General features: G+C 42.4%; 1 protein-coding gene across 3 annotated transcripts in view; it reads right to left on the bottom strand.

The window, feature by feature from the left end:
- Nucleotides 1–13,730, bottom strand: part of NIN (ninein (GSK3B interacting protein)) — a 108,491-nt gene extending 94,761 nt beyond the window's left edge. For all 3 annotated transcript variants that reach the window (XM_011956884.1, XM_011956886.1, XM_011956885.1), the window contains exons 1-2: nt 13,483–13,730; nt 4,973–5,176 (exon numbers count right to left, since the gene is read on the bottom strand). In XM_011956884.1, coding sequence (XP_011812274.1) covers nt 4,973–5,155 — 183 coding nt within the window. In that variant the 5' untranslated portion in view covers nt 5,156–5,176; nt 13,483–13,730. The remainder of the gene's footprint in view (nt 1–4,972; nt 5,177–13,482) is intronic.
- Nucleotides 13,731–13,743: the final 13 nt, after the last annotated feature.

The raw sequence follows: 13,743 nt of genomic DNA, 5'->3' as shown, positions 1-13,743 counted from the left end.
AAACTAATGGCAGTTAATATTGAATGTAATTTTGCATACAGAGAACAAGTCCAAATAAGCGCTACAAGCAAGTTCTTCTCCATTTTCGATTCACACTTCAGATGATTAAAATGTACATAAGAAAAAGAAATCTTAAAAAGCTTTCGAGTTGGAAACAAATCCACCACCTGAAATTAATCAAGAAATTTATCAAAGAACCTCAAACCCTTTCAGAAACGTAAGAGAACTGAGTTAAATTATATATATTTGTACAACTATTAAATTTTAATACTAAAAATGTCAACAGGTCTTTGATTACCAAAGTCGATATACCTATGGTACTCTAGAAACCAATGGTGATTTCTGCTGTCTGGAGGCTTATTCTCACTTTAAAGTGTGCCAGGGACATGGCGTATTTCAGCATCCAAATTCATTTTAAGAATACAGCAATGAAACACTTCAGAACTTCAGCGGGCTGTTTTATCTCAGAATTGGTATACTGTGTAAGGAAAGAATGCTTTTTTTGAAACGGAGTCTCGCTCTGTCGCCAGGCTGGAGAATAATGGCGCCATCTCAGCTCACTGCAACCTTCATCTCCCAAGCATCGATTCTCCTGTCTCAGCCTCCCGAGTAGCTGGGATTACGGGTGCCCACTGCCATGCCGGCTAATTTTTTGTATTTTTAGTAGAGACGGGGCTTCACCGTGTTGCCCAGGCTGCTCTCAAACTCCTGAGCTCAGGCAATCCACCTGCCTCAGCCTTCCAAAGTGCTAGGATTACAGGCGTGAGTCACCGTGCCTGGCCAAGAATGCATTTTTAAAACTGGATATGGCCGGGCGCGGTGGCTCATGCCTGTAATTCCAGCACTTTGGGAGACCGAGAAGGGCAGATCACGAGGTCAGGAGATCGAGACCATCCTGGCTAACACGGTGAAACCCTGTCTGTACTAAAAATATTAGCCGGGTGTGGTGGCAGGTGCCTGTAGTCCCAGCTATTTGGGAGGCTGAGGCAGGAGAATGACATGAACCCAGGAGGCGGAGCTGGCAGTGAGCCAAGATTGTACCACTGCACTCCGGCTTGGGTGGCCTGGGTGACAGTGAGACTGTCTTTAAAACAAAAACAAAAACAAAGAAAAACACTGGATATAACTAAATGTTTCAACAAAACCAAGGCAAATTAGCTTCATGTCCTGATTACTAATAAAGGAGATAGAGAGGTATGCAGAAACACTTCATTTAAGCATCTACAACTAATATGATTGCTTGGATAAAACTTGGTTCATGGTTCCCTCAGATTTTCATAGTATTTGCTCCCCATGCTACTCATTTGTCATATATATTACCCAACTAGATTGTAAGTTCTTCAGTGTCTTGAGAAGCCCCTTGGGATGAGGCCTCACCTAGCTGACAGGTGCTTAACTGATGACAGAGATATGATGAAACTCTTTTCATAATCTAGTGGTAAACACATATTGGCAATATCCCTTTTCCTTCAAATCAGGGATCCACAAGCTTTAAGCATTTCAAACACTTGTACAGTAACCACCTTGCTCAGGTGAATATGGTTTCAAGCTATAAAGCAAGACAAATGAATCGAAACATAATTTGGAGGGAAATGACCTATCAGTAAAAAACATAGAAATGGCAAGTTGATTTAAGAGCGAGACTTTCATTAACAACTGTTAAACATTAGGCCTTTAAAAAAACCAAGTTATTGAAGATGGGTTGTAAAATGTAAAAATAAATACACAACGTTTGTATTCCTGGTTGAGCGAGACAATGCTTTCCATCGTACTTCTTTTTCAAGAAAAAAAGGAGTAATTTAGCCCAAGTCCAACAGATGGATGGATTTGTATTTGATTTAAAAATTATATTCATTAAGATAATTCAGCTTAAGTCCCACAGAGGAAACTTGGAAGTTGTATTTGATTTAAAAATTATATTCATTAAGATTTAAAAGACAAAATTAAAGCCAGAAGCATCCAGGAAGTTGATGGATACTAATGCAGCCAAAAGCCAACTTAATGGAAAACTGCAGTTTACCGTAAATGTAAATATAAATAACTTAGACCCTGATGTGGTTTGGCTGTGTCCCCACCCAAAGGTCATCTTGAATTATAGCTCCTGTAATTCCCATGTGTTGTGGGAGGGAGCTGGGGGGAGATCACTGAACCGTGGGGGTGGTCTCCCCCATACTGTTCTTGGGGTAGTGAATAAGTCTCACGAGAGCTGATGGTTTCATAAGGGGTTTCCCCTTTTGCTCGGCTCTCATTCTCTCTTGCCTGCCACCACAGAAGGCGTTTCTCTCCTCCTCTCATTCTCTCTCACCTTCCCCCATGATTCTGAGTCCTCCCCAGCCACATGGAACTGGAAATCCCTTAAACCTCTTTTTCTTTATAAATTACCCAGTCTCGGGTATGTCTTTATCAGCAGTGTGAAAATGGGCTAATACAGACCCCATGCCATAAGACTACAGGAATGCCTCACAGGCAGGACATACACAATACATATGTGTTGAATTAATGAATAGATTAATATATTCAGATTTGTTATGCTACCATTTCTTTCTTTCTTTTTTAATTAAACCAAGCTGCTAACCCTTGTAAGTTTTTCTAAAGAAATATCTTCTAAAGAGAAGAAAGATGACTGGCCGTAAAAAACACTTATAATTTTACAACTATAATCCCTACTGTATGCATCATGAAAATGATAATACTCGGATAACTCCAGTGAATCCTATGGCATTTTTTCTTATAATTTAAAATTATAGACCATATAGAGTATCTTAATAGCATATGGCCAAGTTTGTGTGATCATCTGAGGAAAATAATTTGGTTTCATTAAAAAATGCAAATTTAACAGTAGTGCATTAACTCATGCCAACCCCCTACTCTCAAGACCATCACCAGGGACCTCCTGCATGAAATCAATATGCATCCATCTATTTAACTTTTATCACTGGCTCACTAAGTAAATATCACACTATAGACCACTTAAGTTTTCATTATTCAGGCAAATAGCAAGCGTCAAAAGCAGGCTGGTAGTGTCAAGTTGTTAACAAATCAATCGATAACTATTCCCTGTTTGAGTCTACCAAATGAAGGTAAAGATGTGCAACATCTGGAGAGCAAACTGTTGACCTGCTGCCAAGGTGCAGTCTGTTTATGGCGTGGCATTCCATATTTATGCAGACTCTAAGAAAACCACTCAAGGAAACCTTAGTTGTATCATGCCTTTTCAGGCTTTAATGAGCATTAAAACAGATCAGCCCACTGATACTATCCTTTAGACATCAAAAGTACTGAGATCCCCAAGGACCATATCAGGAGATGCCAGTTTTTTTGCTCCCCACAGGGCCTAAGACTGAGGCAGAACTGGAAACTATGTGAATGCATGACATGAGGAGGAGCAAATGGGTCAATCTTCAAAGCTTCATTTTAAGATTATTAGAGGAAGATTTTTAGTTTTTTATGGGACCACATGTATTTATAGACAGCTAACCCTCCCTCCCCCATGAGAGGCCAAGAATGGCTCCAGTTTTTGCAAAGAATTCACATTTTTTTCCAAGTGTGAGTCCCATTTAACATCACATTCATGTGCCAAGTGCCTGAGAATATCATCTTTTGCACATTAATTTCAGGATGATGGCTACTCCTGTCTGTCTTAGGTTACAGAAAGCCAATACATGGCACTATATCTGAAGTCACTTACCTCCCTTGTCAGCTAAAAGACAGCGAAAATGAAATGAAGAAAAGGAAGTTCGGTCATTAGAATAAAGTTAAGCCTCACGACTGCTTCCTCAATTTATACGTGATAAAAACCAGAATGAAGCAACAGAGTGTAAAAAGTGTTGTCCGTGCCGGGCGCAGTGGCTCACGCCTATAATCCCAGCACTTTGGGAGGCCGAGGCGGGCAGATCACAAGGTCAGGAGATCGAGACCACGGTGAAACCTCGTCTCTACTAAAAATACAAAAAATTAGCCGGGCACGGTGGCGGGCGCCTGTAGTCCCAGCTACTCAGGAGGCTGAGGCAGGAGAATGGCGTGAACCCGGGAGGCGGAGCTTGCAGTGAGCTGAGATCCGGCCACTGCACTCCAGCCTGGGGGACAGAGAGAGACTCCGTCTCAAAAAAACAAAAACAAAAACAAAAACAAAAAGTGTTGTCCATCTTTCTCTCTAATCATTCCAAAATCCAACAGCAAGAGACCTGACTCAAAGCCATATAAACAAAGCTATTGATAATAAATAGCTATTAATTATAAACAAGGCAAAAAATAAAAGCTATTAGTTATAATTATGAGAATGGAAGGCAATCTCAGGTCATGGCAGATCAAATATCCACCACTGGCAAGAGGAAAAAAAAGACCCTCTCTCACTCCTTACTCATATCTGTGACTTGATCTATGGTAATAACATGACTATTTGTCGTCAAACACAGAGGCTAACATTGGCGTGCACACACACATCCCTGCTGGAAGCAAGTCGTGCTGGGTTTTAAATGAACCTACACTGCATTTATTTACCCTGCTGTCTTATTTCCTGAGTAGAAGGTTTAATTAATGCTTCACCCAGAAATAATCCAGAGAAGAAATAGCTTCATTGGGAGTAAAAGTCATAACAAGAGCTTTCTTACTGCATTTTCTTTCTCTTCAATGGAAATCTTACCCTCCTCCTTTCTGTCCCAGTGATGAATGTGGAGTCAATAAAATAAACTACAAAGAACAAGACAAAAGTTGGAAAACATCCTTTCATTACCTCTTTTTCTTTATCTAAGATGTTCACTGTACACCATAACTCCAGAGCACAAATTAAAGCAGGCCCTTGTCACCTTAGCAAACTGGACTGTGATGCCACATCCATTACATTCTTCTTTTTATCATGTAACAGCCAGGATGTTAGAAACAAGTTGCAACATGTGTGGTCTGCCCCGCCCCCAGCACCCTGGTAGAAACCGCACCCCACTTCCCACAGCCCATGTTCTTCCCCAGACCTTACCCTGCCCAAGAGGTTGTCCTGAAGTAATGTCTGCTGCAGCACTGGGGCCACCTCCTCCAAGCTTAACATGTGGCAAAGGTCGGTGAGTTCTTCCTGCCCCAGGGACCCTGTGCCCGTCGTGTCAAAACTGTCAAACAGCTCCTTGAGTCGGGCCTCATGCTGGTCCTGCTCCACCTCATCCATCCCATAGCCCACAGCGCTCACCTGTGCAGGACAGAGACAAGGACAGGTTGTGGCAGCCTCTCCAGTCCTACTGTGGTCACCCCCTGGCACATTTCCCTTCTCTGTACCCCACCAGTCCCTAGGGAATGCTCGGGAACACTCAGTTTCTGATACACCCCACAGCAAGACCTCCGGTTTCTGCAGGACCAGCCCTAGCCAGTGACACTCCCGCATGCACTCACACCAGGGCCACATACACAAGGTTAGATCGCATTGGGAGCAACATTACCAGAATGATGGGGTCAGGTACGGTAGGAGACACCCTCCTCTCTTGCCTAGTTCTCAGGCGGACAGCCAGACTGCCAAATTCAAGGCTGAAGGTAGTTCTCTCCCAGCTCTTCTAGCTCAGGATTTTAAGAAGGTGAAAAGCCACTTAGACCACAAGACTATTCAAGTGAACTAATTGTTAGCAACAGCAGACTGTATGGTCAGAACTTCCATGCTAGCTGGCAAGCTTTAGATAACCTGCCCCAATGTTGCAATTGATCAGCGTGGCCAAGCTGATTTGTTCTACTTCATTCAGCTTACATGGCCCCCATCAAAGCTAGACTGGAGGGCTGCAACAAGAGGCACTAGATCAACACGATGTCTGCTACAAAACCACCTCCCTGTTTACATGAAACCAAATGCCTTTTACATGAGTTCCTCAAAAAGCAACTCAATTAACTTCACTGGTGCAATTACATGAGGTGTGACGGGAAGAATATTCCCTGAAGCTTGCTTTAGTCCCAGCGAGTTTTAGGTAATGCTTAGTTGCCTAGAAAAAAGGGAAGACACTATTTCAACCTTTCAGACAGTGAGGTTTAAAGGAGCCACAGACTGGTTTATATGAATCATACAGCATTTCAGGGAATCTCCACTCACTAGAGCATCTCACCTCTTTATGCCTGGTTAACCTGTCTTCCGTCTCTCTCACCTACCCATACTCCAGGCTTTCCACTTTGCCACCTTCCTTAGGATCAGTAAAAAATTGGAGACATCAAAAACTGAGTAATTTCTGTTAAAAATATACATCATAAAATTCCAGGTAGCTCGTATTTTACAAATGAAATATATTTTTTTCTTTGCGTGACAATTCATTTTTAATGTGCTGGATTTTCCGATGAAAGCCTGAAACCTGCACATCTGAAGGTGCCTTCACCATGACGCAATGGATGCCAAACACAACATATACCCTTGGGATGGTGACCTCAGCCACCTGCAACAAAGCTCTCAGAACCAGTCCCTTGACTATAAAAAAGCAGCAGCTTTCACTAACCAAGCGTCTTTAATCCAAGTCAACTTAGAGAAAACTAACTTAGAGGTGATCATCCGTATAGCAGATCATTACAACATGAAAAACATAAGCTAAGATGTTGAACACAGACAGAACTGAAAATAAAAGAGCTTTCTAAAACAAGTCAGCGTTGCTCTAGGTTGTATTTGCTTTCTTTCCATAGACAGCTGTTCAAAACTTGACAAGCTAGAACGGAGCCATGATCTTGCCAGGGGTTTCAGCAGAACTGGGTGGACCCAGAAGATAAATGTGAACAGCTCTGCCACACAGCTCAGTTTTTACTGGGGCCACTCATTAAAGTAAAGCAACATGGCACAATTTTGGTCCAGGTTGCTGGTCTTGGACAGGTCTCTTCTAATTATCAGTGTTTCTGTTACTAAGGTGCTGCAAGCTCTGGCTGTCTTCCCAGGATTGGTCTGCTGGGTTAACTAATCACTATGTAAATGTTTTCAAAATAAGTTGAGAGTGTTATATAAACATCAAAGCCTCAGAAAAGAAATACCAAGTTGTTATGCAAAGCCACAGGAGTTAAGAATTTAGACAAGGCCAATACTTGGCTAACGAGATTCACTTAGAGTCCACCAGTTAATTGTCAACTAAGATCTGCTGAGAATCCCCAAGATGCTCCAGGATTTTCAGTGTTGGTAGCTCTCAGTCTCACTCTGAGTTTTACAGTCCCTTGCGCTGTTATCTGACCAATTTCATAAAAGCAAGACTCTTCTTTTGCTTGATTTTGCATACATGTTTAAAAACTCAAAAGTGAAAGAATTCTATCACTTCTCTTTTTAAAAATTACTTTTAAGGGGCGGGGATTTGTCCAATGAAAGAGAGGAATAAAACACTGATGTACTGAGATGTCCTGATCTTATCCACAGTGTCGAATTTGATCTACTATCATGACCAACTCTTTGGAAGGTCATTGGATTTTCACTAAATCAAACCTCTTTCATTTTATGGCAGCTTTCTTTTCTTTCTCTCTTCATTTCATCTCCTTCCTTTTCAAAACACTGCGCTTGACTGAAGGAGAGAAAAGCACCACTCCTGTGGAACAAACGCTCACGCTGAAACATCCAGGAGATGTTACTCATGGTGAAAAGTTGTCAGTGCTCATCTGGTACAAAAGGCATATTTACTGGTTGATATTATTTCCCAAATGTTCATCAGTAATTTCATGTGCAAGAATTTTTTTTTTCTCCCCACTTGGCAGAAAGTTGTTTAATGATAAGCTCCACGTTCCTATTTCTTTTACATCTTCCCCCAAATGCATAGTAGAGTCAGTCTGTTCTTCACGCCAGGGATTCAGTAAATATCATGGATTGACTTCCTGTATGGATCACTCCTTGAGAGGAAACGTACCCTTAATAAGGTCTACAGAAGTGGGCATATGAAAATTTTGGAATGGCTATTTCTTCCACCTACACACCTACACTTCCTCCACCCCACCCTTTCTCAAAGGCATTTTCAGCCTTAGACATAAGCAAGAAGTAGAAAGCCAACACCAACTGCCAATCTGTACCATGCAGTGCTGTCTGAAGTTTAATTCCATAGGCTAGTAATTAAGTAAATGGATTCACAAACTTTGGCTGCATTGTCTTGCTATGGGATGGAACTTTGGAGGAGAATCTATACTAAAACCTTTCTCAGGTCCCCTCGATTACAGCATGAGAATAACAACGTGCATCTGGAAGGTTTGTTCTGAGAGTTAAATGTGGCAAGCAAGTGAGAGTGGCTAATCCCAGAGAAAGCTGATACAAGAGGGAATTTAAGATAATCAAGAGAATACCTGCAGCTACAAAGGAGTGGTAAACTGAAGAGGAGGTAACAAGTGAATCATCTACAGATCTACCTCCAAAGAAGCAAAGCAGGAGATGTGAAATGCTGTAGAACAGACTGAGAATGTACATAAACATCATTATATTACTAAATGATAAGGGCAGCAGGTAATGTTCAGAGCTTCCTCTATCTTTAAAAGCAGGTTATTGATAAATGTAACATCAAATAAAAGCAGAAAGCTGAACTGTAATTGGGAATTACTTCTGAACATTTACTATGAATCTGGCCTAAACTAAGTACTTTATGTATATTATCTCATTTAATCCTCCCAATTCTTAGAAGTAGATATTCTCATTTTCCCCTGCAAGATGTAGAAATTGAGGCTTGACAAAATTAAGCAACTGTCCAAGGATACAGCACTAATCTCCTTGAAAAAAATGGAGGTGGAACCACGATTTGAACTCTAGTGTGACGCTCAACTATATTATCCCTCAATCCTACACATGCACATAGAACACATGAATGAGACCTCTGAAATGATGCCATTGGCAAACCACTTATCTCCACCTTTATGTGTCAGTCAGTTGAACAGTACTAAGCAGCAGAAATCCCCACAGAATACTCCATGGCCACAAACTTTTCCAAACTGGAATTGAGAAACAGAGTTCCTTCCTCCCCACCTCCCTTGATCCATTTATTGAATAATTATAGCCTACAAGGCACCAGGGATATACAAATAGAATACACATCCCCTTTTTTTCTAAAGCAGCTTTGGGATTTAGGGCATGAAAGAAATAAATTCTTATATAAAAATGATCATGAAGCGTCCCGTATCTTCAATAATGGACATTGTCCAGGAATTGATAATTTGCAAATGACTTCCCCTAAATAAATACTTAAGTATACTTAAGTATCTGTGCAATCCAATGCTTTTCAGAGTCAAACCCTAACTGGTACCCACCAGAGGCAGGAATCTTACTCAGAGATTAAGAAAGTTACATTTTGAGTGAGAAATTCTCCAAATTGCAAAGAAGAGCTCCAGTGTTATGAAGCCTGCCATAATAAACCTGGGCCTCTCCTCACCATCTACCTTTCCAATCAAATTGTTAGAAGGCTTTATGACTCTTTTGGAATGAAAGAACCAGTATGGGCAACATTTTGGAGTTCTAACTGGGGATGGTTAAATACGAAGCAGATGCATAGAACCATTAATCAAAACATTTACCACTCAATAACCACCCATCATGACAATTATTCTGAGCATTTTCCTTCCAAATAACTCAAAATAAGGCTGCCAAAATGCTGCCGACTCTGACAGTAGTGTTCATTACCCCAGCTGATGAAATCACAGTGCCAAATAGGACTGCAAACGAAATAGGTGGAGGTGTGACTAGAATCATGAGTGGATATGTGGATTTATGAACTTTTCAGTGTTCAACCAAGGGACAGAAAGGAGCTTGTAAGAATGACACCCCAGCTAAAGGGGATGTCTGTTCTGGGCCAGAGGAAGTAAAAAGGGGACAAAGTCTTGCAAGTGAAAACCAAATAATAAATATGCACAATGCCAGAGCCCCTAGCCCAGGCCTTTTATTTCCCCTCCAGATGGTTCAGCAGCTGAAGAGCTCTGCGGAATGTCTGCATGTCCCCTCGGCTCAGCTGCTTTCCTTGAGAGGGCATCATAATAGATGCTTTTGGACTTGTGTGCAGACATAGCTGTTGGGGGTCCACAGACCAGGCAGTGACAACCAGTGACTCATTTACTTACTCTACAGCTGATGTGATGAACACCGACAAACCCCACTTGGGCAAAGCTCTCCATTTATGCCTTTAGCTTTCACCATTTGGCAACCTGGAGCCTAATAATGCCAATGATCAAATTAAAGTGTTTATTTTTCTTCTCTTTTTTCCGCAAATACTTTAACTGGCTGCAAAGATTTTCAGGCTCACCATATTGGACTAATTTCAGTATAAAGGAAAGAGTGACAAGGATAAATTCAAGTTTAGTAAAAGCTCAATAGAAAAAGCAGTTGCAGCCATTTACGAGTTTATATAGGAGAATACTTCTGCCAAAAACTAGTGCTGCTTAGCAGCAAACTGATTACTGTCAGAATGCCTCCTCTCTGCTCAGACAGTGTCTCACTCCTAACTGGATACCAAAAGCACAACAATATCACTCTGAATGAAATCATGGTATAAAAATATAACACAAAAGCTTAAATGCACAGGAAAAAAATCATATTAAATAAATTTGAAAAAATGGCCAGGAACGGTGGCTCATGCCTGTAATCCCAGCAATTTGGGAGGCTCAGGTGGGTGGATCACGAGGTCAGGAGATCGGGGTCATCCTGCCTAACATGGTGAAACCCCATCTCTACTAAAAATACAAAAATAATAGCCAGGTGCGGTGGCACGCACCTGTAATCTCAGCTACTCAGGAGGCTGAGGCGCAAGACTCGCTTGAACCCAGGTGGCGGAGGTTACAGTGAGCTGAGATCCCACCATTGCACTCCAGCCCAGGAGACAGTGAGAGACTCCATGTCAAAAAAAAAAAAAAAAAAAAAAAAAGAAAAAGAAAAATAACAACCTTTGTCAACTATACTATAATATTTAACTAAGGGAATCCTACTAGCATTTATTCAAAAATGTAAGCAAGCTTTATTATTTTGTTATTCTGAAGGATGTAATAAACCCATGCTTTTGTTCAAGCTAATAACTGGTAGATTACCCCATCAAATAACTCAGGTTAGCTGCAGGGAAAAAAAAAAAAAAAAACCATTAGCCTCGCACAACGTGCATTCAATAACCTGTAATCAACTACTAAGTAAATTACAGAAGCAGAAAACAGAGCTTTGTTACTTTTAAAAAGAGTTTGTTACTTTAAAAAAAAAAAAAAGGAGAAAGCTTATAACAACTTCCACTTCTTGAGCCATATTGACTCACGTTAATTTAGGATGCCTGAGGCTATGAGTATAGCACCTGAGGTGTAAGTGAAGGTGCTCTCTTCTCACGTCTATGAACAATATTTTCCCAACTTTGTTTTTAAAGTGAGCATTAGGGTATAGATAGATGCTTTGTAATTTTTCCAGCCAAAAGCTTGAATAAATGGTTAATTGCTGACTTAAATTGCAATAAAGAAGTGTCCTAATTTCAGACAAGGTTGCTCACTTTCAGAATCTCATAATCTTTTCAAAATTCTATTTTATTAATAAATAGGATAAAAATCTTTTTGCAAGCTTCCCTAAGTCTCTCCATAAGCCCCTGCCCAACAGATGCAAGTTCAATAGCCAGAATTCAACCCAGATAATTTATTGGCTTACAAATGAATTGGCATCTATAAAAATAAGCTTTCTAAAAAGGCTTTACGCTGTTTAAATCCTTCTAAAATGCTCTAAGCTTGCCCACCCTTTATCAGTGTAAGACTGATAAAATGTATTTTCATTATCATCATAAAATGCAAGCATCAAGATTGTTGAAATGTTAGTTTAGAAAGTCATTTGCAGTGACATTTAAAACAATTTATTTAAACATTTGACTCATGATAAGAATACTGCCTATTAAATTAAGATTGGCTGTTCAGAATTCACTGGAGCCCTGTTCTCCCCCTCTGTGACAGTTAACATCTTTTGATATTAAGGGTCATTACACATATAAAATTAAAAAGAAATAAGAAAAAAGAACCCCACGCCATTCTGAGCCAGTGCCTATTAAAATGACTGATCCTCGACATTTCAATGCAAAGACTGTGAGTATGATGGCTTCCTCTCTGTTGCCCCCTGTGAAGCCTTTCCCTGTATCGGCAATAACTTTGCCGATGTCCAACCCTGTGGAACATTCATATGACCTACCTTTTTTCCACTCTGCAGAATGCTTCCCTCTAAAGAATCACCAGAGAACAGGGAAAATAAACAAATCTGCAAACAAATTCCCAGGCAGTCCACATCACCTCCCAAAGGACACTGACAACAGCTGAAGAGACCACAACACACAAACTCGTTTTTCAGCCAGCCTGTAATGTTCCTCCTATACACACTCTGGAAATCCTCACAGCTCCCTGCAACTCCAGAGGAGTCACCAATATTCCAGGTCAGCCACCTGTATAATATGCTCACCACGAGGGAAGACTCAAGGTAAAATTAAACTGACAGAAAAAAGCAATGTTCCTTGTTAGATCATCAAGCCTCCGGAAGCATGCAAACATATGTGTACGTTATGGTGTTTAAGGCGACCCAACTGAGAAACGTCGTGGTTCCAGGGGCTTCCCTCATGTGTCAGGATGGACTTTATCAGGATTCTCATCCTACAAAGCTACCACGTCAGTCATAAAAGATAACTACGCAATCTGTTTCGATGTAATAAATTCAGGAGTTGAGCCGTATGGCAAGCCCATCTTAGAAGTCCTCAACGCCAGGAGAGGATCTGTCCTAGTTAGGTGCAAAAAACAGATCTCATAATATCCAAGTTGTCTGGAAACATGAGATATGGTAGGGTAGTCTTTCCAGCTCCCATTTTGTTGGTGCCTTCACCTCGGGTCGTCAGGGCTGGGGTTGGGGAAAATGCCTCTCTCCGTCTCTATCTCTTAACTTCGCAGCGAAAGCTGTAAGCAGTGACTGTTCTCATCACCTAGTGCCCTTCTGTCAGGGGCCGCTTCGGTAGCTACAGAAGCCTAGCCACTGGAAGCTTCCTTCCCCGACACTCCACACCTCCATGCCACACCTTTTAGGCAGTAACCAAATGTCATTTTGTTCTTTCCCCTTCTCCTAGGCATTACACCGGGAAACTGTTATCGCGCATCGACCCCCCACACCTTCCAAAATCTCCACTTTCCGGGCTCCAAGCAGCTCTCTGCTACTCAGACAGCCCAGGCTAACACCTCGGGTTTCCCCACGCAGCTTCCTGTTCAGCCTCTCAATCACAAGATTGTGCGGGCGGCACATGCCAACGGAACCACCACCCCTCCTGCTCCCTCGGGGACTCAAGTCTGCTCTCGGACAGCGCACAGAAACGGCTTTCAGCTCCGGGCAGGCAGCTGGGGCTTCGGGGGTACTGGGGGTGCCCAAACCCAGGGGTGCCGCCGGACGGGGAAGCGGAAGTGCGGCCGCAGGACAGGCGCGCCTCCCAAGTCCCTAGCCACCTGCGATGCGTCCCCAACTCGCCTGCCCATCGCCACCACCAGAAACCTCAGACACCCCATTGTGTGGACAGGCAGCGCGCTCCCCCCGGCCCCGCCGCCCTCGCCTACCTTCTGTCGGTCTCTCCGGAGCGCCAGCACAGCCGGCCGCCCGCCTCCAGCGCTCTGCAAAGCGAAGGAGGACGCTTTGTTAGGGCTGTTCGAGAAGCGGGACAATACTTCGCAGCCGGCGCCGCGGTTCCGGGCGGGTGTCCTTCAAAAGGACGCGAATGGGGACCCGCGCGAGCGTCATTTCCATATGTAAGGGGCCAGCTCTTACAAAAGCGCGGCTCTCGGGGGCCGCGGGCTGCAGCGCGCATCCTCCCCACCCCC

The sequence above is a fragment of the Colobus angolensis genome, unplaced genomic scaffold, assembly GCF_000951035.1.
Source record: "Colobus angolensis palliatus isolate OR3802 unplaced genomic scaffold, Cang.pa_1.0 Scaffold428, whole genome shotgun sequence".
NCBI classification, from domain to species: domain Eukaryota; kingdom Metazoa; phylum Chordata; class Mammalia; order Primates; family Cercopithecidae; genus Colobus; species Colobus angolensis.
Note: the sequence above shows the minus strand (reverse complement) of the source record. Positions and strands in the feature narration are given on the sequence as shown.